General features: G+C 45.2%; 1 protein-coding gene across 6 annotated transcripts; it reads right to left on the bottom strand.

Moving 5' to 3' along the window:
- Positions 1-8,564: 8,564 nt before the first annotated feature.
- Positions 8,565-26,343, bottom strand: SFXN3 (sideroflexin 3). 6 transcript variants are annotated; one of them, XM_088670651.1, is made up of 11 exons: positions 25,989-26,343; positions 22,295-22,461; positions 21,270-21,440; positions 20,309-20,407; positions 19,245-19,320; positions 18,275-18,360; positions 17,034-17,161; positions 15,783-15,832; positions 15,137-15,186; positions 13,512-13,559; positions 8,565-12,546 (listed from the first exon to the last, which is right to left on the bottom strand). In XM_088670651.1, exons 2-11 carry the CDS (start codon positions 22,456-22,458, stop codon positions 12,450-12,452), a joined length of 969 nt encoding a protein of 322 aa, XP_088526777.1. In that variant the 5' UTR covers positions 22,459-22,461; positions 25,989-26,343; the 3' UTR covers positions 8,565-12,449. The 6 variants fall into 6 exon arrangements, with proteins under 6 accessions (XP_088526777.1, XP_060130677.1, XP_088526776.1 ...); XM_060274694.2 differs by having other exon boundaries at positions 22,369-22,461; positions 25,989-26,136; XM_088670650.1 differs by lacking the exon at positions 25,989-26,343 and adding an exon at positions 25,111-25,884.
- Between the last annotated feature and the right edge of the window lie 1,509 nt (positions 26,344-27,852).

Here is a 27,852-nt window from a genome sequence, read left to right as displayed (position 1 = left end):
AGTAAAACAATAGAAATACTTAACTAACTGACCAATCATGTTGGTTCTGCCCCCCACAAGTCCTGCCCCCCCCTAAGAAAAATCCTGGCTACACCCATGGGCACCAATCAAATACAATTTTTGATGGCACAAGCCTGGATGGCTCAGTTGGTTAGAGCACGGTGCTGATAACGCTAAGGTTACAGGTTTGATATTTCTGCCTTGCAGGGGGTTGGACTAGGTGACCCTCAGGATCCTTTCCAACGCTAAAATTCTATGTCTCTATGAAACCTTTCCCACTCTCTCCCCTGCCCTCCAGGAATATTGCTTTCATTATTCAAGGGGGTCATTTTCTGAATGCTTTAGTGCAGAGACTGTGCACTCTCCCTGCTGAACAGCTTCTGTGCCAGAATGCTGCCTAGAAATAGGTGGTTTTTAAATGTTGCAAGGTTAGTGTCCTCCTCCTTGACCCACACAACACACAGTGACATACAGGCACATAGAGCATTGTGCCTGAGGGTGCTTGTTGCATTCATATTGTGACAACTAAACAGTCTGCATTCTGGTCAGTGCCTGCCAGGGACACTGGATGGAAACCCAGTTTAACTGCTCTAAGATTCGTCAAGAGAAGCATAGGAAGCTGCCTTATCCTGTATCAGATCATTGGTCCACCTAGCTCCATATTGTCTGCACTGACTGGCAGTGGCTCTCCAGGGTTTCAGGCAGGGATGCTCTCCAAGCCCAACCTGGAGATGCCAGGGATTGAGCCTGGGACCTTCTGCATGCAAAGCAGATGCTCTACGTCCCTTCACCAGAGACTTAAGTGCAGTTAAACACACACATATACAAGTGTGCAATGTATGCATAGCTGCCAAGTTTTCCCTTTTCTCGCGAGGAAGCCTATTCAGCATAAGGGAAAATCCCTTTAAAAAAGGGATAACTTGGCAGCTATGTGTATGTGAGTGAGCCATCATGCTTTTGTCATGGCGACACCACTTGCATGAGTATTGTAAAGATCAGAGCATCCTTTAAGGAACCCATCTCAAGAGGGCCTTGGGAAATTTCAGCAGCAGCTAGTGAATGTGAGACCAATGTGGGAAGCAAGATCGTAGCTTGCCTAGAAGAGGTTCAGTTGCTGAGGTAGGGTAGAACATTAGATCTGACCATTTGCCAAGGGATAATCCATGGCCAAAAAGCCCAGGGAAACTGTAAAATAATTTCATTTTTGGCCATGGATGAAAGTCCACAGCGGAGGAGCCACAGGAGGGGATGGAGGGCAAGAAAGAAAGGATGGCAACTCTTAGTCCCAGTTCCTTTTGGGAAGTGACAATGTCTCCTTCTTAGGAGCATAACTGAGGAGAAGGGACAGGAGAATTCTCCGTCTCTCCATGATGACAACCCTACCTAAAACATCTCTCCCCACCCCATGCACTCACAGGAGACTGGCCATTATCAGGCGTCGTTAAAGAGCAATTAGATGGAAATTAAGCTGAGAACAAGTATTGATTAGCTCATTAAGTACGGGGGAACCTACTCTGTCGATAGGAATTACCAGCGCTAACCCCATTATCTGCAAGGTTAAAGTCTGCGGTTGGGGGCTCCTCATTAAATATCCCAGAGATTAATCGATCCCTGCCCCTCTCCTCCCTTGCCCAGGGGTCTCTCTGTAATTGCTCTGAAATGTTGGAATGGCAGAGTCCTGGCTCCCTCTTCTTCCCCTGCCCTCCATCCTTTGCTCCAAGAAGCTGACATCAGGTGTGTTGAACTGAGTTGAATTGAAATGAGGAAGAAATGAACAGCGGCAGCAGCAAGATGGAAGGTCTCAGGATCTTGAGAAACTGCAGGTGAAGCCAGCCTGCTTTGTAGATGAAATGTGCAGCTGAGAATAACTCGATCCCATCAGCTTGAATTCTGACCGTGCCTCAGTCCTGATTTGGAGTGCATTCTCTAGCCCACCAGTAAGGAAGATCAGGTTGATGGGTCCCAGCGACAGGGCTTTTCAGTGGTGGCTTCACAAGTTGTTTTATTCCAGCAGGGAAGCATGGTGACCTGCCTTCCCCACCACATGCTTTCCTGCTGCTCCCAAGAGGGAGAGGGACAAAACCCTTGTGAGGTAGGTCAGACACAGCTGGTGAAACCGGCCCAGTCACTCCATGAGCTTTATACCCTAGTGGGGACTTAAATCTGGGCCTCCCTGGTCTTAATACAACACTCTAACCACTACGCCGCACTGTCTCTCAGCTGTAGGCCTCCCTCACTGTGCTTACAGTCTTGCTGCTTTTAAGTGGACTTTGAAGATTTACCTGCTTTGCAAATCTTTTCATGGAAGATGTCTGCTGGTTTTAATATGTTTCACCCTATTTGCTTTGGTGTTTTAATATTATTTTATTGTCGTTGGTTTAAGGGTGTCTGTAAGCCACCTGGAGGAGACTTGTACCTTGAAAGATGGGATATAAATTATTCTCATAATCAAGAAATTTAACGAATAGTACATGAATGTCAAATATCTCTGAAAGTGCTCTCACTGTATGGTGTGGATTCTAATACCAACAGAATTGTGAAGCCCTTTGCCAGCTTGTTGAAGGTGCTGGGTTTTCTGAGCAACAGTTTGACTAAATGGTCTAGGCCCTGATTATCTCAGGGAACACGTTCTCCAAGAACACTTTCAGTCAATAAGCACGTCTTGAAAACTGACATCTTTAAAGGGCCTCTTCTATAGGAGCCCAGGAACTTTGGAACTCCATTCTACATTTGGAACTCCATTCATTTGACTGCCCCTCTTCTCTACTATTTTGAACCTAAAAGTGGACATTAACAGACAACTCGCTCATAGTAATTCTTCACGCCGTCAGAGCAGGAAATGTGTTCTACCTTGGACACATGCGTTTTACAACTTTTCCCGGTAACACAGTTTTGCAAAGTACAATGAAATAGGGTTTAGTGGAGGTGGAATGACATTAAAATGTTTGTGGGTGGGGTAGAAGGTGCATCATGTAACTTCACAAACATTTAATATGCATGCCAGTCATTTCACGTTAAGCAAATATAAAGCAGTTTAAATCCCCAGGCATTTTGCTCCCTGCTTGTTCTTTGCCCCCACTGCTTCATCTCTCATCCACGGACAATATCTTTGGCACTTGCCAAACCAATTCGAGCTTGCCAAACTGGAATCTTTCACCTTTCCTGGCAGGAGTTCGCCTCCATGCCAACCACATTTCTGCCAGTTGCAACTTGCCTCTCCCAGTCTTCATTTACCCTGTCCCGGAGCAATGCAACTATTAATCTTGGTTGACGTTTTCCAAAATACTAATTGAGAAGTTAGATAGCAGACGATCCAGCCCTAAAGGTAAAAACACTCTCCACTTAATGGCCTGCTTAATCATAACCAAGCGCGGGGATCCCTGGGAGAGGCAAGGAGAAGGAGGTAATAGATTGCAGCAGGTGAGAAAGAGAACCCACTAATGAAGCTAGAAAGGGGAGGAAACGGGAAATGGTAATATGTTTGTCTGGGGGCAGAATAGTGGGACAAGCAGAAAGGGAAGTTTGGTGTGCTTTTCCTTGTAGAGCACTGGAGATTTCTGGAGGATTAGAGAGAGGTCTTACAGAGAGAAAATAATAGTTTGGGGCTTGTGGAACTACCCTATACTGCCTTTAAACCAAGGCAGGTGGTTCCTTATTTTGTTCCACAGATGTTCCTCATGCTTGTACAATAAGACATGTACAGGCAGTTCCATTTGGTCCCCTTCCATCCCCTTTGCACACTCCTCCTCTTTGATTTACTACTTTCACTTTGTCACTTCTCTGACAGACAGGAACAAACCTTTTACTTTCTTGCTAATTACTTCAAAATCAGAATACTATTGCTGGGAGAAGTTAAAATCTGGCTGAATAGCCTCTGGGAACAATTACATAGCAGCAATTATGTAGGGATTCTAAATATATACTACATCAAGAGGCTTATAAATGCTTTAAATAAATAAATACGTAATAAAACAAGTGGAATCAGAGGAGGATTTTTAGATTTCTCCTTTATAGGCTAAGTGTGCCTCGTCTTTCGGCCTTTCCCTCAAATGTGTCAGAATGTACCGTTTTTGGATGCAATTTTGCCAGATATACACATCTTTTGCAAGCGATCTTCCTTAATATAACACATTTTAAATGCCATTTTCACTAATATATTATTTTTTAATGCAGATTTACCCCCCCCCTCAATAGACACATTTGTGTATACATTATTTGGTTGGAGTTCGGCTTCACAAAATTCAGAGTTGCACAAATTCCAAAGGATAGGCTGCTTTTTAGTGCACATATTGTTTTGAAAAGTACAAATTAGGTAGGTTTGCATTAAAATCAGAACCAAACTGAAATTCTACCCCATCCCTCTCCCTAGATGAGTCAAGCTACTGTATATATATAGATGCATACATATAATTATAGCAATAGGTGTATAATGATTCCTTCAATATTGGGAAGGGGTGTCTTGACTCATTTTACTGTAGTTTCTTGCGGCTCCTCCAGATGACCTGTTGATTGAACATTCATTGCGTGCCCAGGCGGAGACCCCACAACCCTAGGTGACACCCAGGTGGAATAATGACTTGTGACAACGTGTTATGGTATTAAAATTGACCACAGCTTTATTAAACTTTCAGATGTAGGAAGACCTTGGCTTAGGCACTGGGCATTTATCCCTCCCAGCCCCCAGCCAGGGATCTGGGGCACATCAGGGTTATCCAATCTGTTTAGAGATTGGGCTGGCTCTGGAAGATATATGTTTAAGCAGAGATCCCTCCCCCCCCCCATTTCAATGCAACACAGGGGAGTGCACTGACAACCTTTCAGCATACGGCCAGTGACTCCCTTCAACACAACCCCTTTAACGGGGAACCCTGGGATTGCCTCTGCAGGGGGGGGGTGTCACCGCTTCATGCCCCCTCCCCAATTTAGGGAATATAGACTAAAGGATTCCGCCCAAGGCCTATAACTGCCAAAGTTGTGACATTATGCTTAAAGAGTGGACACAACCCTTACTTGGTCCGTTCCCTTGCTACACCTCCCCAGACACAATTGGTTCTTTGAACTGAGGTTTGGCAAGAACCTCAAGGATCGGGGGTGCTGCACGTGAGGGAGCGCAAAGGGCGCCCTCCATTTGATGTGGAGAGCAGTCATTCTGATTTGCTTGCATAAAACATATGCAGAAATTATATGATGCCCATTCTTTACTGAACATTCGTTCTCATATGACAATGAACATTCATTCCAGTGTTTGATGAGAGCTTATACATCTTCCTATCAATCAATTCTTTTCATAAAGTTTTTAGCGTATTTTCCCATCACTTTTCTAACCAGAAGTCCATTAAAAAGGGAATTTCTTGCATCAGAACACCGCAGCACTTTAATCCACTTCGTAACAGTACAAAGCTAACTTTCTGGTATGTTATGGAATCCTTCTCACAAAACGGTGGCAGTCTGGAGGTGGATGACATCAAGTAATAAGTCTACTCATGACGTAAACTGCCGTTTCCCCCAGTTTGTAATTCACATTTACTTGAACCTTGCTTTACATAAACAGCCTCCCACTTGAGTGACTTCAGATTGTTTTTCTCTCAGTACATTTCAGTTCATCTGACCTTTCCTAGAACATTATGAGAGCTGTACTAAGAAGTGGCATTAAGTGAGTTTATTAAGCCAAGGGTCTCTAATCACGTATGTGTGCTCTGTGGGATTCTGCAAAGCTCGTGAAATGGTTTTATAGGAAGGGTATTTATTCTGTGAGGCCATGTGGATCCAAAAAGGACACAGCTGTTCTGGAAGTTATGTACAGTGGTACCTCTACTTACGAATAACTCTACTTATGAATAAAAAAATTCCTTCAGTAGCACCTTAAAGACCAACTAAGTTTATATTTTGGTATGAGCTTTCGTGTGCATGCACACTTCTTCAGATACCACTTATGGTATCTACTTATGAATGTTTCTACTTACGAATGGAGCTCCGTCCGCCATCTTGGGTGCTGTTTAGATATTTTTCTACTTATGAATTTTTAGATAGGGTTGCTTCTACTTACGAATTTTTTCTCCCAATGCATTCCTATGGGATTCAACTTACATTTTTTTTCGACTTACAAATGTGCATTCGGAACGCATTAAATTCGTAAGTAGAGGTACCACTGTACTTCCAGTTATGTCTTATTCCAATACACTGATGTCGGTTTTCCGAAGGCTGATGGAGATGAAACCTCTAGCACTGACTGGCTGGGTTGTCCTAATGTTACAGAGAGGGAAGCGGGCAGAGATTTCTAGCCGCCATTGACTGAAGAGACAGCAAAGAGACAGAAGCAAAGGTTGCAGGAAGGAGGCAGAGCATTGCAGTGACCTAGAAGAGGAGGAAGCAGAGGGCATGAGAAGGCTGTGTGGCGAGACAAAGAGCGGGCTTAGAAAATGCTCCAGAGCAGTGGTTTTCAATCTTGGGTCACCATATGTTGTTGGACTCCCATCATCTTCAATCAGCTTAGTCAATAGTCAAGAATGAGGGCCTAAGACTGAAGAACACTGGTTCATAGGAATGAATGAGAAAATCATTAGTGAGGTGTGCATAGCACAAACTTCAAATGTACAGCAGTCTGGAATTGTGGCATATTGCTTTCGCATAGTCAGTCAAGTATTTGGCTACAGGCCACAAGTATTTATTTATTTCCCCAGCTACATCTGCTGCCACTGCTTTCTACCTGTTGGCCTCTGCATGGCAATTGTGTAGCCTAGGACCCAGTTTACTATCCCATTCCATCAAAAATAATCCTCCTCCACCCCAAACTTTCCCCCCAGTCTGCTCCCATGTCGGAGCAAGTTTCCCTTTCGCTGAAAATTCCCTGGGATATGCTCAGATTGTCTGCACGAGGAGGCAAAGCGAGGGGAGGGCTGCAAAAGTGTGCCTGGGGTTCTCCTTCCACTCAGATGCATTAGAAATGTATTGTTTTCTCAACTAATCCCGCTCATTACAGCATAATAAAACACATAATAAAAACGTAATTCATTTTTCTTGAGCATTCCATCTCGCAGCATCTTGGCAAGCTATTAAAAATTTGTCTTCATTTTTCTGGCAAGAGCCTTGTACCTTTTCATCTTTAATTTATGAGGGCAGCTTTGCAATTGACAAGTCTTATTGCACCGCAGACTCCTACATTATTTATCAGCCATTGATTGATGGCTCATCCCAGATCCATCCGTGCAATATGCTAAGCTGGAGGAGGCGGGAGGGAACAGGGCAGGAGGCTCACATGGCGAGCAGATGGGGATGAGAGCCTTTGCAGACAGCACCTGCCCCTCTTCCCTTGGCTTTGGGCTCAATTCCTTTCTCACTCAAGTCAGGGCATGTTGTGCAAGTGGATTTTTCATATGTCACAAACATATGTCCAATGTTGGCCAGAGACTTGGTTCTCTTGGTTAAGTCACTATTGATCAGAGGTGGGAAGAAAGATCTGGATCAACTGATAGAACTCTGGGTGATCTGCTGTAGAAGGGCAACAATTTCAGATTCCAAATCAGTTAACATTAGCAGCAACAAAATCACTCTTTCTCTCTCACACACGCAAACATACATAGTAATGAAATGAAGGAAGACTGGGGTAACTGGGAGTGGATTTTTGTGCAGAAGAACTGCAAGCTTCATTCTATTCTGGTATTCAAAACAAACTCCCAAGGCTCAGAAGGCTTTCATTCCAAGTGTATGTCTTTTACACCAGACTCTGGTTGGTGAATCTCTAGTTAAAAAAAACCAAAGTGGAGTCCGCAAGCCTGAAGTCTGTACATCCCTGAAGGAAGTGACAAGGCCTGAGGACACAATTCCTCAGTGACACATGCTTTGAGAACATGTAAGTTCTCATGTCTAAGCTTCAGTCAAAATACTTCTAGATCAGGGCCTAAGTATTCTTCAGTATGTGATTCCTCTGCTTTGGAAGAAATATGTAGATTGTCATGCATGATTATCACACATTGGGTTTCTGCTGTTTGTACACGCAGAGGGAGTTCAAAAGTATTCCACAACCTCCTAACACATGCACAAGTTTTTTGTTTCCTTTCCCTTCTTGTCTAGATCACATTCCCACTTTTTGTAGCTTCGTACATCAGAAAGCTTTAAGATTGTAGGCCTGCAAGGAGCCCCCTGTGATTTTAAATTAGCTTTGCACAGTGCTTAGTAACATTTAAGTGCTCTCAAAATAAATTACGACATGATGCGCTACATACAGGTTGTCTTTTGTGTAGGAATTTTGTAAGGTGAAAAATGGCCCTGAATGTGGGACACATCTTGGAGAGTATGCCGATTTCTTTGCTCAAATGACAGCATAACCCTTCCATGAACAGGAATAATCACTGTAATCATAAAAGGATTAACCTTTGAAGAATGTGAGGAGGAATTAGGGGACCCACACTTGGAAGTTAGTGGGAAGGTTTTTGCCTTCATCGCCAGTAAGAATAATTTTGTTCACATTTCCTTAAAACAAAACTCTGCGTTAAAATCTGCTGTGTATTAGCAAGAAACATAGCAATGCATTTAACCTGTCAGTTCAAGAAAACAGCAAAGACATGTGCAAGCGACAGAAATTATATTCTTTATTTGGAGACAGTTGCCTTATTTAAAGCTATACAAGAGGTATAACATGGAATCAATGAGGATTCCTGCACAGAGACATTGCTTTACATTTGGTAAAATAAGCCTCAAACTTAACCCAACACAGTAAAAGAAAAATAAGCCGACTCAAACCATTTTAACCTTATAAAAGTTGGATCGGATGAGGTCTCATTAAGAGTGTGTGATAAAGAGCATATATAGTAACCTCTGATGGAACTCCGAGGCTCCAGCAAAGATGACATTTAACAAAAGGAAGCAAACATGCAAACCCAGGCGGATCTGCTCAGATTAAAATAAATGATTTGCTCCAGGGATAAAAAGTACATAAAACTGGATTAAGCCACTGACCTTCATCCACCTTTGGAGAAGGCAGTTCTAGCAGTTCTTTATTCTACTTTGCAGGCAAACATCATGTGTCATTACACACACTGGTTCCAATTTAACTCTCTGTGTGTGATGCTTAGGTCAAATAATTGCTATGGACCCTGCTGCTGCTGCTGAAGTCAAGGACAAAAATGACATGGAACTAAATGTTCTGAGCAAATGGAATCTGATGCTAGATTGTGCAGAATATGCAACAGCATGGACTACAGGGATGGTCATTGCTGTAGAGCATTTTATCCCTTCAGACTATCAGCAAAGAGAATTTTTATGGGTCAAATCCACCCAAAGACTCTTCTCTTATGGATGCGCTGATTCAGTGCACCTGATCACTACACACAAATCTGATCCTAGCACTGACCAGTAAAGTTAAGTCTACATGGCAGACAGAAGGAATTGTAGGGTTACAGTGCAGGTACCATAATCAACACAGGCTAATACTGCAGAAAACCTCCTGCCCACATTACTTTCTTTATTAGGAGCAAATGTTGATTCAGAGTGAGTCAGGTTTGTCCACAGTAAAGCTGGCTCTCTCTGAACCACCTCAAACTGAATCTAGGTCCTCTGAAAATCTTCTGAGCAATTCTGAGACTCAGAGCCAAAACAAGACCACAGAAAGTGTGTTTGCGCAAAAAATGGCAACATCTCTCCTCAAGCTTTCCATTTAAGAAGAAAGCCAAGGTGGGAAGAGGGTGGAAGAAGTCTAGCACAAACAAACCTGCACCTTTTTGACTGGAATTATGACAGGCTTCTTCCAATCCAAAGGGTTTGCTATGCTTGCAAATTGCATACAATTCTGTCAAATGGAAAGAAGCTATAATAATTTCCTCATGACAGCCAATGGGGAGGCACAAAGCTTCAGCTTTTCCCATATCAGTATTCTAATATGGTGCCAAGATGAACCCGGCAGCCTTCAAGCTGTCTGAGCCAAACTGGAGTAATTTCCAAAGTGCCGAATCAGGGTCCAAACCAAACCTTGTGGTTAGTGCACACTCGTGAGTATTGGATACTGCTTTAGCAAGTAAAACATCAGACCAGATACCCAAGAGCTTTTGTGCAGACACACCTTCCCAAATGCCGGCACATCTTTTATTATTTTACTTATTTTGTAAGATTTATGTACTGCTAGATTGTAAAAATGAAACAAAACCTCAGAGTGGTTGTCTCAACAGTTCTGGTAAAGTACAGGACCAGATAAAGAGGAGATGCTTATGTGTATTCAGCCACAGCCACATGTACCAAAGATAGTCATTTATGCTCTCAGGTAGGTGTGACCATTTTCTACCTGACAAATTCACCCAAGTAAGTATTCACTTGGAGCAACAAGGTATGTGCTTAGAATTTTGGGGGGAGGGTTAGGAATTCTCCAACTACAGTGGTGCCTCGCTAGACGAATTTAATTTGTTCCACTGGTCTTTTCTTATAACGAAAAATTCGTCTAGCAAATCCCATAGGAATGCATTGAATTATTATTTTTTGCCCATAGGAACGCATTAATTGAATTTCAATGCATTCCTATGGGAAACCGCGATTCGCTAGACGAATTTTTCATAAAATGAATTCGTCTAGCGAGGCAATCTCCGCTCAAAAAATCCTTTCATTAAACGGAAATTTCGTTAAGCAGGGCATTCGTTAAGCGAGGCACCGCTGTAAATGGTGAGATTTCTACTTGCGCAACAGAATTCTTCATATTGCTCTTCCCTCTCCATGTGCCCCCAAGCCCCCCCCCCAATTCGCTCTTGAGGGCTGGGAACCCCTAGGAGAGATTCAGGGGATGGGGGATTACACAGGGAGAAGAGAGGGAGCAGAAGTTCCTTTGCACAGCAACACATATGTTCCAGCTCCACTGTCAGACATTATACCTCTGAATACCAGTTGCTGGGAAACCCAGGTGGGCAGAGTGCTGTTAGGCTCATGTCCTGCTTGCAGGCTCCCCACCATAGCTGCCAAGTTTTCCCTTTTCTCGCGAGGAAGCCTATTTGGCATAAGGGAAAATCCCTGTAAAAAAGGGATAACTTGGCAGCTATGCTCCCCACATGCATTTGTCAGCAGCTATGAGAATAGGATACTGGGCATCAGACCATTGGCTTGATCCAGTAGGCTTGTATTGTTCTTAAAATGCTTGCACCAGTGGAACCACTTAGTTGGATACCACCCATGGTATTAATGAAAGGTTTGGGGGAGTGAGTGCGTGGAAAGGTTAAGCAGAACAGATTTCTTTCTCGGTTTGGGAGGGGAAACCACCAGGCCCCATGAGCATGGGGTTGCTGCTGTCACAACCCTCCCCTGATCCAACGAAGCTGGCAGAAGTGGTGCTCCATTTGGATGCCGTCCCTATCAATTGCCCTGGGCCTTCAAACAAGCTATGCAACTGTACAAAATATTGCTGCGATTATGCTAAAACAGCTAAGCAAAACCTATGGGGGTGAAGCCTCTACATATATAGACACATCCCTTCCCACTTTACGTGAAATTCTGTGGTTTCCAAGGGGCATGTTAGGATCAGCTGATTTCCATGATCCCATCTCCCATAACATAATTGTGCAAACATCAAATCTTTGCTTCATCTTTGAAGCATGTGCTCACCTCCAAATAAAAGACTGCTGATAGAAAATCCACCAACCTGTTTGAATTTTAGCTGTTTCCCGCTCACTCAGTATAGTCAATTGCTTGCTTCCGTAAGTAGGAAGCAGTGTGCTTATTTGACTTGCGCTCACCCTGCATCATGGGTTTTGTGGTTTCAAGGCTGCGCGTACTGTCAGTCTCGTGCATTTCTCTTATCAGCAAAGTATCAGAACAGCAAGAGAACTCAAGAGGTTCTTGGAAAAACATGTTTTGGTTGCAAAAACAAAGGTTGTCTAGAGAAGAAAACATCTCGAGAATGTAGGTATTGCAAAAACACATAATGCTCCTACATGGGAGAGTGATCTCCTTTACCTCTGAATACTTGAAATTCCAACTAACCCGGACAGCAAGTTGCCTTCCATGTAACAACTGATTCTCAGGTGTTCCATGGATTTCTCCTCTTCTCAAACATTCCTCAAGGTGATCATTCTTATGATAATACATCATGAGGATTATAGTGCACATACATACACACCTGTACACATACCACTGTAGAACTATGTGTAACGTAAGGATTTAGGCTTAAGGGCTTCTTTGCTCCTGAAACCCAAATGGTTCGTCACTGGAATGTTTCTGCTTTGTTCAGGGTATGAACGTACATCACTGCAACAGCCACATTGCCACATTACAATCTACCCTAGGGTTCACCTGAATTCAAGAAGGTTATATGATACACATAGGACCTGCCATGACTTGACAGCCAATAAGAAAGCAGCATATAAAAGGGATTATACTATTACAAAGTGTAAATTCCTCCTCAAGAGCACCGGATCCCTGGTTCTTCTACTTCTTCCTGTTCTTTTACTCCATACCAGGGTAGCACAGGGAAGCCTCTCTCAAAGCCCTTTATTAAAGTAGACAACCTCAATGTCAGAGTTTTTCTCCCTGATCAGAGCTTGGACTTCAGGTTCCAGCCGGCTCACCCGCATTGAGCTGGAAAAAGGAAAACAAGATGTTTTTTTCTAGTTCTTAGGGCAAAGGAAAGAGCAGGAAATGGAAAGCAAAGTTATGGGGCAGGGCTGACTCAAGAGGTGCACGGCCATGCTCTGAAAAATGGGCTATGCCCTCCCATGTCATGTTTGAAATCAGCAGTAGGCTAATCTGTATATTATGGGAAAGAGATGCTTACAGTGTGTCCACCATTTATGCTTCTGGAGAACACCACCGTCACTGAAGGAGAAAGCAGGTCCCAAGCATGTGCTGGCCAGAGGTGTCTTCTTCAAACTTCATGTGGGATTCTCTTTCCCACACTGTGTGGCATTCCCCCAACTGTGGCATTGCCCCCATTTGAAAACCTCCCACCAACATATCTTACAGCAGAAAGAGGAAACATCTGTGACTCCTAAAGAATATAGGAGTGCTTCTACACTTAAGACAGGATCGGGCTTCAAGACTGCAACACACCAGCATGGCATGAAAACCGTAACAACACAAACATTCAAAAAAAGCCATGTTTTTTCAAAATAATGCTTCTTCCCCCACCCTGAGAAAAAGAAAATAACTTTTCAAATTTTGAACTGAAAGTAAACATTGTGAAAATGTTAACTTTGGAGAGCAAAAAAAAAATTAAAAAAGGAAAAGAAACAAAAGAAAAAGCTTATGGAGGAGCTCCCCATTCAAAATTCTACCGATTCAGCACTGAGACTTGCATTCAGTGCTAGGTATACTCAGAAGAGACTGCCTGAAGTTAATGAACATGACTAACAGGTCCATTAAGGTCTATGTGACCCATGTGCAAGAGCACAGTACCCCAAAATGAGCATTTTTGGGCACCAAGATCTCACACCAAGAGCACACACGCCCCCGATGGGATGTCCCAGACAGTTGATGGGTATGTGCCGTGAACCCTCAATTGGGAACCACTCTCATAGAACATTAACATGCAATGGCATGCTTACCTTTTCTGGGGGAAGAGTGCACAGCAAAGTGGGGTAGCAAACACCAAACTGGAAAAACAAAGACAGGAGAGGGGTCACTTCTGTCTTGGAGGACGGGGAAGGGAGTCACTCTGGGGGGAAATAAACCTCACCCCCCCTCCCACCAACCCCTGGGGGGGCAATGGCAATGTTCTATGTTGCTCTATGTGTTGGGGGTATACAAGGCTGCTTTCTGGCTCACAGTCAGAATTGTGGGTGCCAAACAACACACCATGGAGTGCAGTATCTTCCATCCCAATCAAAGCTTTTCTCTTGTGCCTCCTTCACCAACTTGGAGCTCTCCAAATGTTTTGGACTACAACTCTCAACTACAACTGATAGTCAAAAACATCTGGAGGGCACCTGGTTGGCAAAGCGTGCCCTAATGCCTCTTCAGGGCCCCCAACCCATTTTCCTGGAATGTGGATCTAATCAAATTTCTAAAAGGAATAGCTCTATGTCATGAAAGCTACCTTGCCTCATCCATTACAACTAAGCTGGGTACCATGTTATTGTCATTTCAATGGGACTTGGGGTGACACACAAAAGTTGAAATATTCAGAATGAAACACGCTGCCACTCAGAAATTTCAACACCTTCAAACTGACATCTGGTTCTAGTCAAAAGCTGTGTTTCTCTATTATTTATTTATTCCATGCTCCTAGGTCATCATGCCCCAACCAGCTACCCCCAATTTTAGCCTCCACAACCAGGTTGGTCTGAGAGAAAGCGAGTTTCCTGGCTGAAAGAGGATTTGAACCCGAGCCTCCCCAGTCATAGGCACTCTACTTCCTCACACTGGCCCGATTCACACCATAAATTTAAAGTGCTATGTTATCACTTTAAACAGCCATGGCTTCCCCCAAGCATTCTGGGAACTGTAGTTCGTTAAGGGTTCATTAAGTTGTTAGGAGATCCCTTCTGCCCACACAGAGCTACAGTCCCCTGAGTGATTTAACATTCAATTCCTCTTCACAGGGAACTCTGGAAATTTTAGCTTTTTTGGCGGGGGGGGGGGGGCGGGAATAGGGGCCTCCTAACAAACTCTCAGCACTGTAAACAAACTACAGCTTCCAGAATCCTTTGGGGGAAGCCGTGATTGTTTAAAGTGGTATCTGTCGCGAATTTCTTCACGGCGCTTTAGCAGAGATGTTAAGAGTTCCAGTTTCTTTAGTGCAGTATATTTATTGTGAGCTATATTCAAATATCTACAGGCAGTTCATACACAAGCAGTTCACACACTCTCTAAACCTCTCACTGACCACACCCTTCTAAAACACCACCACACTCACTGCTGGAAAGGTTTTCCTTTTAAACCACTGACAGCCAATCAACTGACAGCACATTACTGCTGAGTCATTCTGACCCAGCACTTCTACAGAAAGTATTGCATCAGCCAGTTTCACTTTACTAATACAGTCAGGCCTGCAGACTTACTATTACACACAGCATTCTGTGGATCCCAACAGTATCATGGCACTTTATAAACATACAGTGTAAATGTGACCACGGTTTGCACCGGCATTCTTCTCAGAGAGCTCTGGCAACCTGCTCTCTCCTCCTGATGTCCAATACTCCCATTTGCACAAGGGAAGAAGCGCACTTACCACAGGCCCACCAGCCCAACCTGCAGAGGAGCATTCATCCAAGGGTACCGCTGGAAGGAAACACAAGGTGTTGGTTGGTGCTCAGTATCTACATCCGTTTCTAAAGCAGCTGTTGTCGCTTGTTGCTTACAGAGGTGCAGCCATTTACGCAGCAGGAGCACTCATACGTTTCTTGGGGGAAGCCCTTTGTGGCACTATAATGCTAAACTACAACACCCATCAGTCTCACCTAGCATGGTCAATGGTCAGGGATGATGGCGACATCTAGAGAGCCAAGGGTTAGCCCCCCCTGCTTAAGAAGCTTTGATTTTTTTTTTTGTAATTGTCAACAATGGACCCTAGCATTTCCAAGATGGCAGTCAATACACCTTCTAAGAAATTAAACTCCCCTTCCTGAGAGCCCTGCTGCCAAAGGCCTATCTAATCTAGCATTCTGTTTGCAGAGTGACCAACTGAATGCCCTTGAGAAGCCCACAACCAGGACATGAGGGCAATGACCCTCTCCTGTTCATGAGGGTTGAGAAGTAAGCTGAACACACACACACACACACAAATATGGCTCATATCAGGTAAGCAACCACATCCTTCTCAGCCTATAGGAACGGAGGCCAGGGAGCTGAACTAAGATCCAATCCAAAGAACCTACCTTCAAAAATGCTCTCTTCTCTAACGCGTTCATGATCACAGGAGGGATGGCTGTAAGGAAAACGAGGAAGGAGAATATTAAAGAGACACCCAGCCAGCCACATGTCTCCTGCATGTTTTGGGTGGTTTTAGGGTTGTTGTTGTTTTATTTCTCTACGACTTCTTGGAATCCATTGAGGATACTCTGAAACTAACACCACAATGAGTAATTCACAAACTTAAAAGCTCAGAGGTGCCCCAACCGGCAATGGAATTTGATTTATGGCTGCATTCACATGGCAGTTTAATTTCATTTTCATGACGTTTCCCTAACTGGTATTTTCCACATTATATTTATGCTTTCACACGATGTAAAAGCCACTTCCAGAACTATAGTGGAATACAGCACAAGTTTAGCACTGGTTTCCATATTATTTGCAAATGGGGAAATGAGCACTCAACTTGCACTGTGCTCCACTACAGTTCCAGAAGTCGCTCTTACATCATGTGAAAGCTCAAATATAATGCAGAACTTAGAAGTTAGGGGGAAGTCATGAGAATGGAATAAACTGCCATGCAAAGGCAGCCCAAATAGTCATTTTGTTTTTGCCCTGCAAATGCCAACAACTTAAACAGGATTTCTACCTTGCTAGAACCTTTCAGGAGATAATAACAAAATAGCACAACATGTATGCACCAAAAGCAGAACTAAAATTAATGGGCTCTTCAAAATGCTTAATTTTGATGTCAAATATTCTCCAGGCAATCTGTGAATGCTCCAATGGGGGCACAGGGCACAAAGAGTGCTTTTCACCCTGTGCTCCCCTGCCAACTGGTGGGCACTCACGTGCCGGATCTCTGTGGGAGGAGCCTGGTTTGCACCTCCCCAATTGTGCGCCTGGGCCAATGGTCCCCCTGCCAACCCCCATGCTACACCACTATACCACCCTCCATCAGCAGATCTCAGGGCCCTTTTAAATTAAAAGTCCCAAAGGTTTAACCTGGGCCCTGCTACATGCGAACATGTGCTCTGCTACTGAGCCTCCTAATGCACATCAAGCATCCAAATTAATTAATAGTTAATAACAAACACTCCTCAGTTTATAATATTTCATATCTGAATCTAACCAAAAAAAGTTGAGAGAAGCCAACCAATCACAATCATTCACATTTCCACCCATTAAAAGATGCATCATCCCTTATTGGCGATTGGAACTTCAAATATTTGCTTCCACTCTAGCCAAGGGCTACTGCCAATGCAGCAGCTACTTACCCATGGCAGGTGCAGCCATGCCAATTCGAGACACCACCACCTGTGCAATGGCTTGCTGAGCGGCTGCCTTTGACTCACCCAACCGATTTCCATTCTCGTCTGTAATGGGGATACCAAGCTTTAGCTCCCTGTAAAAATGGTTAAGGGGAAAAAAATAATACAACCCTTTGTTGTCATTTTCAGCCTCTCCTTTCTCTTGCTGCCAGAAATGCAGCAATTCTTCTGAGTCCTAGTTGTCTGTGCTTCTTGTCTTTCTAGAGACCAGGAACACAAGTATTAAGCTAGGTTTCACCAGCGTGCTGCAATCCTGATGTTGTTTTGGACTACAAATCCCACCCACCCCACCAGCCAACACAGGACCACGTCTGTACTGCTGGATCTCCAAAAAAGGATGGTCTGGAACAATGTGGTATAGGACCACGGAATGATGTGGAGTAGCTCCATCACATTATCCCACCTGACCACTCCCCATGAACCAAAACCACATAAACATCACAACAGCAGACACTGTTCAGACATGAGGACAAGGCACATCAGGAGATTGTGCAGGCATAACACGCTATGCACTACACTGTATGTGCACTGTGCAAAGTGGCAGGTGTGTACACAGAATTAATGTGCAGTGAGACCCGTGGCTCCACTCTTCATTACACTTTTTCCTCTACTCTTCATTATGTTGCCTCCTCTCCAACATCTTCCACCTACTTTAAAACCCTAGCTCTCTACCCCAGCTCTGGCACATGATTCAGTAATCTTCATAAAGCTAAGCAGGTCTCGGTCCGGTAGGTACCCGGATGGGAGACCTTTGTATATTGCCTTGAATTACCAAGTGGGAAAAGATGGGATACAAATAAATAAAAGGAACTATATTGTGGATTCCGTATATTATCATAGCTGTGAACACCTCATACTTTCAAGATCAGAAGTCTGAGAAAAGATGCCCAGGGGTGCAGTAATTTAGAACATGCTACTAGCAAGAAATGGCTAGGGCTTTGACTTTGGTTTCCCCTTTTCAGAAGGGTGGGCTATGTTTCAGTGTCAGAGTACATGCTTTGCTGGGGCAAAAGGTTGCTGGTGTCTCCAGGCAGGGATAGGAAGCTCCCCTGCTTGAAACCCAGGAGAGACCCTGCCAGTCAGTGTAGACAATACTGAGCTAGATGGCCCAATACTGTGCTAGATCAACTCAGTGTAAGGCATCTTCCTAAGTTCCTACCCTCTCCCCATCCCCAGCCCTATCTTACCTCTGCCTCATTAATGGTATGTTGATACAGTTAGCTGCTGCCACAGCTGCAAAAGGCACATAGCGTCCAATGATGGGTGGAAGATGCTACCAAGGTGGAAGGATTGAAAGAGAAAGAGAGAGGAGGCATGTGTTACAGTTCAAATTAACAGCAGGATGAATAGAATATTCTTTTACCAACAGTGCAAAGACCTAAGCGATCAGAAAATAATTTTCATCTTTAATTATTCTCTGAACGAACTTGAGTCAGTCCCGACCACAGTTCCCTGGGATATGATAAAACTTCAGTCATCATTTTTCTGCCATGTCAGATCCAGCATGTACTGGCTCATCTGTGCCATAGAACAGATGCTGGTAGAAAGATTGAATATGTCTGCCAGGTCTATAAAATGAAACCCACAGCCCGATTCCACATTGATATCCAGATTTTAAGTACATAAAAATGAAACCTGCTCATAAAAAAATATTGCATCATTCCTTTTATTTCCAATGATCAGGCTCTGAGTGCCATTGCTTGTGTGATCAAAACAGTACAACCAATGCCAGACCCATGGAAAGCTTCTCTGAGGGCCAGGGAGGAATCATATATAAACTCAAACCTTTCCAAACGTCTCAGTGAGTGCTGAGCACGCTCAGTGGCCAGGGAATGCTGATTGGCTGCGGTGGACAGGCTAGGGAAACAGAAGACAGGGGCTGAGGGATTGAATGGAGTGGCTAAAATCCTGAACATCAGCACTCCACACTGCAGCATTTTGTTGCAGGCCCCACTCGTATGTATCTACTGAAAGTGACAGATGATATAGTATGCAAAGAAGGAAAGAGAGGTCTTGTTTGTAACACCACAGTGTGACATCCTAATCTCAAAGAACAGGCGTATCCCCCCTGCTGCACCTCAGTCCTGCAATAAGAACATGTTTGCTAGGGGTGGCTCTGCTCTGTGCCAGGGCAGACACAGCCGGCGTGTCCCTTACCTTGGTGAGGGACTTGAGGCCCAGTGCTGTGACCACAGCTCCCGTGGTAGCACTGACGTAGGCAGTGCCCAGCTGGCTGTAAAGGAAGCAGGCAACTAGGTGAGGCTAAGATACTCTCAACTTCCTCCTGCCTAGTTCCAGCCCTGGGAAAGGTACTCAATGGGTGGGACATGCAAGAACATTCCTATTTCCCTCCATTAAAAATCCCCACCAAGACTAAGCAGTCACACATCTTCACCACCTTTCCTAGCACTGCCAGTGTTCCTTCTTGCCTCATTCCCTACCCATTTCTGCACAGGGAGGTCTCCACCATGGTCTACCTTGCTTTTGACTTCAAGCTTTCCCTCCATGACTCCTGGAAAGCCCAGCCCCTGCAATCCTCTCCTCTTGACCCCACAAATGGGACTACCACTGCTTCCTAGGCACACCACTTTGAAGAATTAGCTCCCATGGGTTTTCCTAGGATTTACAATGGGAGAAGGCTAAGAGTGAATTCATTCTCCCAGTATGGATCCCCACCCACCAAAAATGGCACCCATTCACACACAAGAGGGAGGTATCAGCAGACGTGGGGGAATCTCAAGTTTTGCAGTTCAAAAGAAAACTTAAGGGAAATAATGAACCAAAGGGAAGGAGCCCAAACACAGTCCAGTGAGGACTGAGCATGCTCACTAGCAACAGAATGCTGACTGATGTAGGGGACAGAGAAACAGGTAGGAAGGAGGATGAAATGGAGTATCCTGAAAATTGGCTGGCACCCTGAATAGGATTACTCCACAGTGCAATGTTTTGTCATGGTTTCCACTTGAAATGTAATTAGGAAGGAGCTCCTGAGCACATGTGGAATAATCCGAGTCCACACCCATAGCTATCTGGGATGAGGGAGCAGAATTTTCTGGGCCTGATTATCTGCTTCCCTGGCAGGTATGAGTCCTGAAAAGCTACCCTGAAGGGGCAGCTCCTATAGTGGTGTCAGGCAATCCCATGCCCCTCTGGTGCAATTTCCCACAAGTATGTCTGCATTCGTTTCCAGGGCTCTTGGGCAGTACTCAGTGTCTTCTTACCTGACGGTTATGGGAGCATCTCCACTCCGGTTAGTGTAGTTGACAACGGCATTGAATGACTGGTTCACCCATTGCCAGAAGAGAACAGCAGGTGTTGTTCTGCAAGGAAAGAGAAAAGTCAGGGCTCCCATAAACATGACAAAAACCAGAATGTTAGGCTAATTCTCAAAGAAGTAGAGAGCAAGCTCTATGTACCGATTTGGTGTGTGCTTCTCGCAGCCCCTCCTCCATACATACACACAAAAGCACTCAATGAGGTACGCGTGCAGTTTCAATGCCACTGTTCCACCCCATACACAACACTTCCCCTCTCCTTCAGATTTAGGGCCAAACTACAGCCACCACAGAAAATCCATGAACAGATCTCTGCCTTTTTTATTTCATTAAAACTAGCTGATGATAGGGGACAACTTGGGTGAGGTATGGTTGCCATACATCCAGAATTTCCCAGACATAGCCAGGATATTGCAGTCGGAAGCAGTGTCCAGGCAGAAATTGCTAAAATGTCTGGGAAAATCCAGATGTATGGCAACCCTTGTCGGCCAGTGTTGATTTTCCTTAAAAAATAGAAAGCTCAATAACTTTTGTGTCCGGATTTTCACGTTTTGAAATATGGCAACCCTAGGTGAGGTCCATGGCATGGTGGAAAGTGGAGTTAATTCTTCCCCCAGTCACAATGTTAGATTGCTCCCTCTTCCTGACCAAAAGCTGGCATTTTCCTCAGAGGTACTTGTCCATATAGTATTTTATCTTTTTCCCCTAACCTGCAGCTAAGAGCAACTTGAGCGCAGAGGCAGGGGAGAGAGGGGAACAGTGTTAAACTCCTATCACAGCCGACTGCTTCAAATTAGCCCTCTAAATTGCTGCATTTCTTCCTACATACATTAAAATGTAAGGCTGTTGTCACGCTGCAGTTCCCGTGGCCACCAATAGGGCCTTAGAAGTACGGTAGTACACGTGCCTGTAGAAAGTGAGCATGCACCCAGTGATGGTCATGTTCATGGGCACCTGGGCCGACATTCGCCCAATCAGGATCATCTTCTCGCCAGTGTCTGGGTGGAAAGCTGAGTCGTAGATGTATTTCGCCCGCCATAGTTGGTCCTCAGTCAATCCTGGCGACACCTTCCCCGTCCTGAAAGAATCAAGAAAAAGAAAGAAGATTGGAGGCAGTTTAGGGAAATGAGCAGATTTGCTGCAGAGGTTGCTGGGGCAGGAAGTATCAATGCACTGTACTAGGAAGAGGCAGGGTCAGTCTGGGAGGTAAGAATAGCTGTATTAGCAATTACCAGAGGTACTCCTCAACACTCCTCTCTATTCATCTACACTGTGAAATGCAAGGAGACCCTTCAAATGGACCAGTTGCCCTGTAGATAGTCTTGGATGGGTTCCTTTGAATGTCCTGATTAATTCAAAATATTGGGTTTGGAATAGTATGTTTAGACAGGGCAATGGTTTGGGACTATGCTAACGTTCTGTCACCAAATGGCCAGTAGTCACTGGAGGAGACATTAATACTAATAAGTTTGTTTGCTAATGGGAACATAAAAGACTGCATTTATGACATATTTATGTTTTCATTGTGCCTATATATTGATTTGTTTGCTGTTCTTGTGAGCCACTTGGAGCACCCTTTGGGAAAGTGGCCTGTAAAAAAAAGTTGATGATGGTTTATTCTCTAAGCTTCACCTTTCCATCCCTTCTAAAAGTGTATCCTTCTCCCTAGGAGTTCGTTCTCCCTGCTTCTGCTTTCCCAGAGCCACTATATTGAAAGTCAACAAGCCACTCCAGAGTGCTAAGAAGAATCTATGAATTCCAGGAATTAGAGGAGAGCTAAGGATGTTGAAAGCCATAGTTAACACCAAGTGCTTTAAAAGCCTCTAGATAGCACAACAACAGGATTCCCCACAACCTAACCCCCTCACCCCCACCGCTGCCTTCCCCATCATTCTCTAAGGACCAAAGCAATCCCCAGACTAACAAGAGAACCTGTAATCCTCAATCACCCTCCGGGCCTCTTCCAGAGTTTTGCTAGAGAGCAGAAGGTTGCGGGGATCTGTCACCGTGAAGAAGTGCTTTGCTCTCCCTGTGAAGCTGCTCTGGTCCCATCGTGGCTCCTTGGTGTCGATGTGCAAGGACAGTTCCCCAGGCATCTTCTGCAAGGAGACAAAGGAGGGAGAGCAAACTCAATTCATGTCACTGTGAGGCTAAGCAGAAGGTTTGGGTCCACATTGCCAGTGGTGAGTGGGGCCGGAGGCAAAAGCAGTCAGAGCAATGGATGTGACTCTTTCTCTTTATACATCCACACCCAAGTCAGAGGCTTCTACCCATACCCACGTCTCTCTCCATCCTCCAATCAGGGAATTGAGGAGGGGAAGGAAGAATTCTTCCCATGAACTTGATTAAGTTATCTTATCTTAGGGCCCAAGCTTACCTATGTGCTGTAAGTTTGCCCTTCAAAGACCATTAGAACTCACACACAAAGCTCTCCAACAAAACAGGAGCAAGCAAAACTGGGGAAGTTATCAGATATGTACAAGGTCACTTCCGTACCATCTGAAAGCACAAGTGTCGCTTTTACTCGCTTACAAAGACAGTGTGCTCTTCTCACATCTCCACTCCACTCCACTCCCCAAGTTGCTGACGTGCTGGTGCTTTGCTCCTGAGTTCCTCCTTACATACATAGGGGATGCTGCCTGTTAAGTGCAAGGGGGTTCTTTGCATCCTATTAGAGAGTCTTTGAGCCTTCTACACAGCAGGTTATGTGCCGAAGCAAAATTGAGCCAGTACAATACACATTTTACAATATACATTTTAAGTTGCTTATTTTCTAGCACTTGAAGCCGAGCTAAAAAAAATATTTTTAAAAAAGAGAGGTTACATCAACACTAGGCATCACATCAAGATCCACGTCTGGAAATGTTGGTTGCCCTTTAAATCCCATTTGTCATGCCCCTACTGTTACCCAGGCAATAATTAAAACAACAAACATCATACTCCTTGCGTCAAAGAAAAATGTCAGCCTCCAATATTCACAAATTCTCTCTGGAAGGAATAATCCTTTTGGACAGAAACCCTGTGAGGCACAACAGCAATATTCAAAAATAAAAAGCTGATAAAGACTTTATCTGCAGTATTATTAGAACAAATACTCTGAAGCTTTCCTGCAGAGACTGCATACAAAGAACATGCAGAGATACAGATTGAACCTAATAAAATTTCAGGGATTTGAATTCTATTCTCATTAGTGGGTGAAAATGGCATGAACAAGGAAATTAGTCAATTTCATCTGGAGTCCAGCAAGGTATCAAGAGGTCGCTTCCCCTTTCCTTTTTAACCTGAAAAGCTTTACAAGCATTTTTTTTATTTCTATACTTGCTGCTGGTCTACCAAGAGGCCAAAGAGCTGCAGAAGGAGGACACAGTTCTGTTAAAATGCAGCAAATTACTTTAATTTCCAAGAAGCAAACCACACCACTGGGTTCTCCCTCAGATCTTCTATCAATTTAGCTTATACTAACAGTGGATGATCAACACAATTCCTGGGTTAGGAGGAATAGTCAAATCTGAAATCCTCGACTTGAGTAGTTACTTAAGACTGCATCCACATTAATACTATGAGTGTGTCTATATATACTTGGTGTGTCTATAACCTACCAAGCATTCAGTTTGGCACTATAGCGCACAGCCAAGAGTACACCAAGTATATGCCAGCACTTTTCTCCTAGAACCCAGGATATGGCCTGAAGCAAGGCCACTGCCTTGCTGCAGCTAAACAGGAACGGGTCTGGTCAGTGCCTGGATGTTTGACCACCAGGAACCACATGTAGACCACATGGAACCAAGGTGAGCTATATACAGCAGTGGCCAGGGAAGCAGCACGGGGAAGCTTCGTGTGGCACATGACAGCAGAGTCAATCTGATGCTCCTGCAGCCATGTGCCAAGTCACGTTTCCTGAAGAGCACACATACCACCTCACCAGCCACTACTGACAATAGATGTAAGAAAATTAATAAATAAAAGAAATAGGACATGGCAAGGTTAAAAATGGGAGGCAACCCTGAAGATGCCACCACAACCCAATGGTCCTACAATGGTCTGCTGAAATTACAGCATGCTTTATGGATCAGTTTGTCCTGGGACAAGTATAGTAGGCAACATGCCAGCCATGCAAAAAGTAAGGATTTCTACACACACATCTCTCCATCCATGCAGAACTTGACCAGTCATCTGACAGGGATTCTTTAGTTGAGATTCCTGCACTGCAGGGGGTTGGACTAGATGACCCTTGGTGTATCTTCCAACTGTACAATTCTATTATCCTAAGTGATGGCCCAATTGCTTATATGAGGCTGTGATGTTTCGAACTAGTTAGAAGCCTCCGAAGTAAAGCTGGTGTTTTAAAAATAAAATATATAATCTGGCCAAAAAAAAAAAAGCCCTGCAAGAGAAGAGGTGCATGTATGAGCAAAGGGGAGATCCAACAATAAAGAAAACAGGGAAGTCTTCAGTCTGCCTCTGCAGTCCTCTTGGGAGCCAGTGCAGTATAGTGGTTAGAATGCCCAACTGGGACCTGGGAAACCAGAGTTTAAATCCCCATTGGTCCATGGGCCAGTCATTTCCTCTCAGCCTAACCTAAATCACAGGGAGGTTGAGGGGATTAAATGAGAAGAGGAAGAGCCATGCACCTTGAGCTCCTTGGAGAAAAAGGTGGGCTATAAATGTGTGAAAACGAAACAAAACAAAAAGTGCCATCCAACAGGAGGCATGCAAAGAAGCTCACGGATTAAAGAAGCCCTACAGACCTTCCTGGGTGCCGAGATTGGCGGGGGGGGGGGGCTCTTGGTACTTCCTCCACCTTCAGAGTCTGCGGTGCTGATGCCCCAAGAGAGGCCATTCTCCATGGCAGCCCCTTAGCTGTGGAGCCCCCTTCCCACAGAGATGCATCTGGCACCTTCATCATACAGCTGCTGCAGGATGCTGAAGAGGCATCTGGCTTTGACACCTGGGGCATCTAATTTCAGGGCTCACCTTATTTTTCCGGTTGTTAGTTGTTCTCAATTGTTTCTAATATTGTGTTTTAATGTTGTTACCCACCCTGGGACCTTGAGGCGAAGGGAGAGAAAGAGAAAGAGAAAGAGAAAGAGAAAGAGAAAAAGAAAGACTCCCGTCTTTCAAGGCTACCCCACCACAGAAACCGGGAAGTTGAAGATGGATTGGAGAGGGCTGCTCTGCGTATCCCGCTATGTGCCGACGCTACCTGTCGCTCGCATCCTCTGCCTGCTGCCGCCCTCCCAGCCAACTCCCCAGATCCCGGCGTGATGCTCAGCAGCCCCCTGGGCACGAGGCGCGCAGGGAGTCACCCGCCGGCGCGTGCATGAGCTCGTGACGCGGATGGGCCCCCACCCAAAACCCGGGAGTGACTCATAGAAACGGATGGAGGAGGAGGAGGAAGGGAAAGCGCGCGCGGAGTGGGCAGCATGGGGTGGGGAGGGGAGAGAGATGGGAACGAGATGAGTAATCCGCAGGCTGCGGGGAGAGAAAGGGAGAGGCTGCATGGCGAGGGAGATCCTGGCGCCGGGAGCCCCGAGGCAGAGCGGAGGATGTCATGGAGCCGGGAGGCGTCCCCGCCCCGCGAGGGGAGGGCCGGGCTGGGTCGCGATCCCTGCGAGAGGCAACTCACTTGTTTCTCCGAGTGGCGGCGGCGGCGGCTGCAACCCTGTGACACGGCGGCGCTGGGCTGCTTCCCGAGGCCGGCCCCTCCCTTGGCTTGTCACGGCGCCCGAGCGTCGCGGGCCCCCTGGCGAGGCGAGAGCCAATGAGCGGCGAGGGAGAGCCGGCCAAGAGGCAGGGCTACGGCCTAGCCAGTTCCTCTGAGCCTGCCGGGAAGCGGAGCGGGCGGGAGGCTGGCCGGGGTGGGGCTGCATGGAAGGAGCGGAGGGGAGAGGCTTGTCCCTGGCAGCCCTCGCGGGGATCGGATTAGGAGGAGGCGGCGGTGCCAGCTGCTCTGGCTGCCGGCCTTTTCCTTGCTTTGCTCCTCGCCCGGCAGGCAAGGTGGGCGCCTCCCCTTCAGAGCGCGCTACGTGCCGCTTGGCACAGGCTTGGGGGTCAGATCCTGCCCCGCTCACTGGCAATCGGCCGGAGCTGTCCACGTTTTAAGCATGAAACCTGTAGCAGCAGGACCCAGGTGCAGCCCTGGGGCCTGCTTCTCCAGTAGCCCGTCTCCGGCCGTGGAATGGGCGAGATGCTAGGGAAAAGTGCCCTTGAACATGTGCAGTGTGTTTCGTTCCTTCGCTCTTCTTTAAAACAGGCCATTGTACGACCCACCCCCCAGCAGCGGCGGCGGGGGGGGGGGGTCAGGGCAGCTTTGTTTCTTAACAGCTTGCTTAGAGTAAGCTGACAGTTAGGATACAGGTGACATGTAACAGGATCTGCGAGAGGAGCTAGCTGAGTCTCTACAGTCCATGGATAAAATATACTGTTGAATGTGCAGTGGAATGGAATGGCCTCACATGGGAACCATCAATTAGGGCAGAAGAAGTAGAGGCAGCACCCGCGTGACGTTTTGGACTACACTCTTATCAGCCCCAGCCAGGATGGCCAAGGAGACATTCTTATGAATAGTGGGATATGGCATAGGGTCCCATCTGAGATCAGATGTCAGGGCTGCTGTTTACTGAATTTGTAACAAATGCCAGAACATTTCTTAGATGCTGTGTGACAAACGTGTATGAATTCATCGCATCTCAATGTGAAAATATCTTTGGCTGAATTAATCACAATATTATGGTAGAAATGCTTAATACTGGTAGTCATAGCTGCCAAGTTTTCGCTTTTCTCGCGAGGAAGCCTATTCAGCATAAGGGAAAATCCCTGTAAAAAAGGGATAACTTGGCAGCTATGCTGGTAGTACCCATACAGTACTTTAGTGGTAATCTATGGATTGTTAAATTGCTATGCATGGATAGCCTTTTCAGCTGAACTAGTCCAAAAAAAAAGCAATGTGATTTATTGCTTTGTTTGTATTTATGTTCTAGTGTGATTTAGGATACAATCATGAAATATGTATTGATGACAATGAGATCTTTTTGGAAATATTATTTTAAATAAAAATAAAATGATTTAAATCATGTATGTCTACTATTTGGATACATTTCAAAAGGAAAGATTTTGAATGGAAATTGCTTAACGTACTTGTTTGTTCTGCTCACAACAGTTAATGTAAAAGAAATGTACTTGTTTTCCCATCCATTGCTAGATGGTATACATTATTAAAGCCCCAGCCCTTTCTATTCAAATCCCATTAGCTTACAAAGAGACATTTAAACACTAGGCGAGGATGGGGCAGGGAGTGAAGAAGAAAGGATATGGAAATTCTGATCTCCCTGCCCCTGATTATGCTGCTAGGGGTGGTCCCAAGTTGCCCCCTGGGGCCATCATTCCTGGTCTATTAATACCTTTGCCTTGCTGGTTCCTTGAGATAAATCTCACATCTGTGGTAGGCATGTGAGAGAACTGGACTCTCAGCAGCATGACACGACCAGGTG

This window comes from Zootoca vivipara, chromosome 5, assembly GCF_965207765.1.
Source record: "Zootoca vivipara chromosome 5, rZooViv2.hap1.1, whole genome shotgun sequence".
In the NCBI taxonomy this organism is placed as follows: Eukaryota; Metazoa; Chordata; class Lepidosauria; order Squamata; family Lacertidae; genus Zootoca; species Zootoca vivipara.
The sequence above is the reverse complement of the archived record's forward strand: the minus strand, read 5'-3'. Positions and strand labels throughout refer to the sequence as shown.

What these genes read in the sequence shown, in the direction of transcription:
- SFXN3 (XM_088670650.1), bottom strand. Translation starts at nt 25,209, where the DNA reads ATGGAGAATGGCCTCTCTTGGGGCATCAGCACCGCAGACTCTGAAGGT. An exon ending in CAATCTCGGCACCCAGGAAG is followed by an intron (nt 22,462 to 25,110) that starts GTCTGTAGGGCT and finishes GTCTCCTTGCAG; the next exon opens with AAGATGCCTGGGGAACTGTC. An exon ending in GCACTCTTCCCCCAGAAAAG is followed by an intron (nt 12,547 to 13,511) that starts GTAAGCATGCCA and finishes TCCTTTTTCCAG; the next exon opens with CTCAATGCGGGTGAGCCGGC.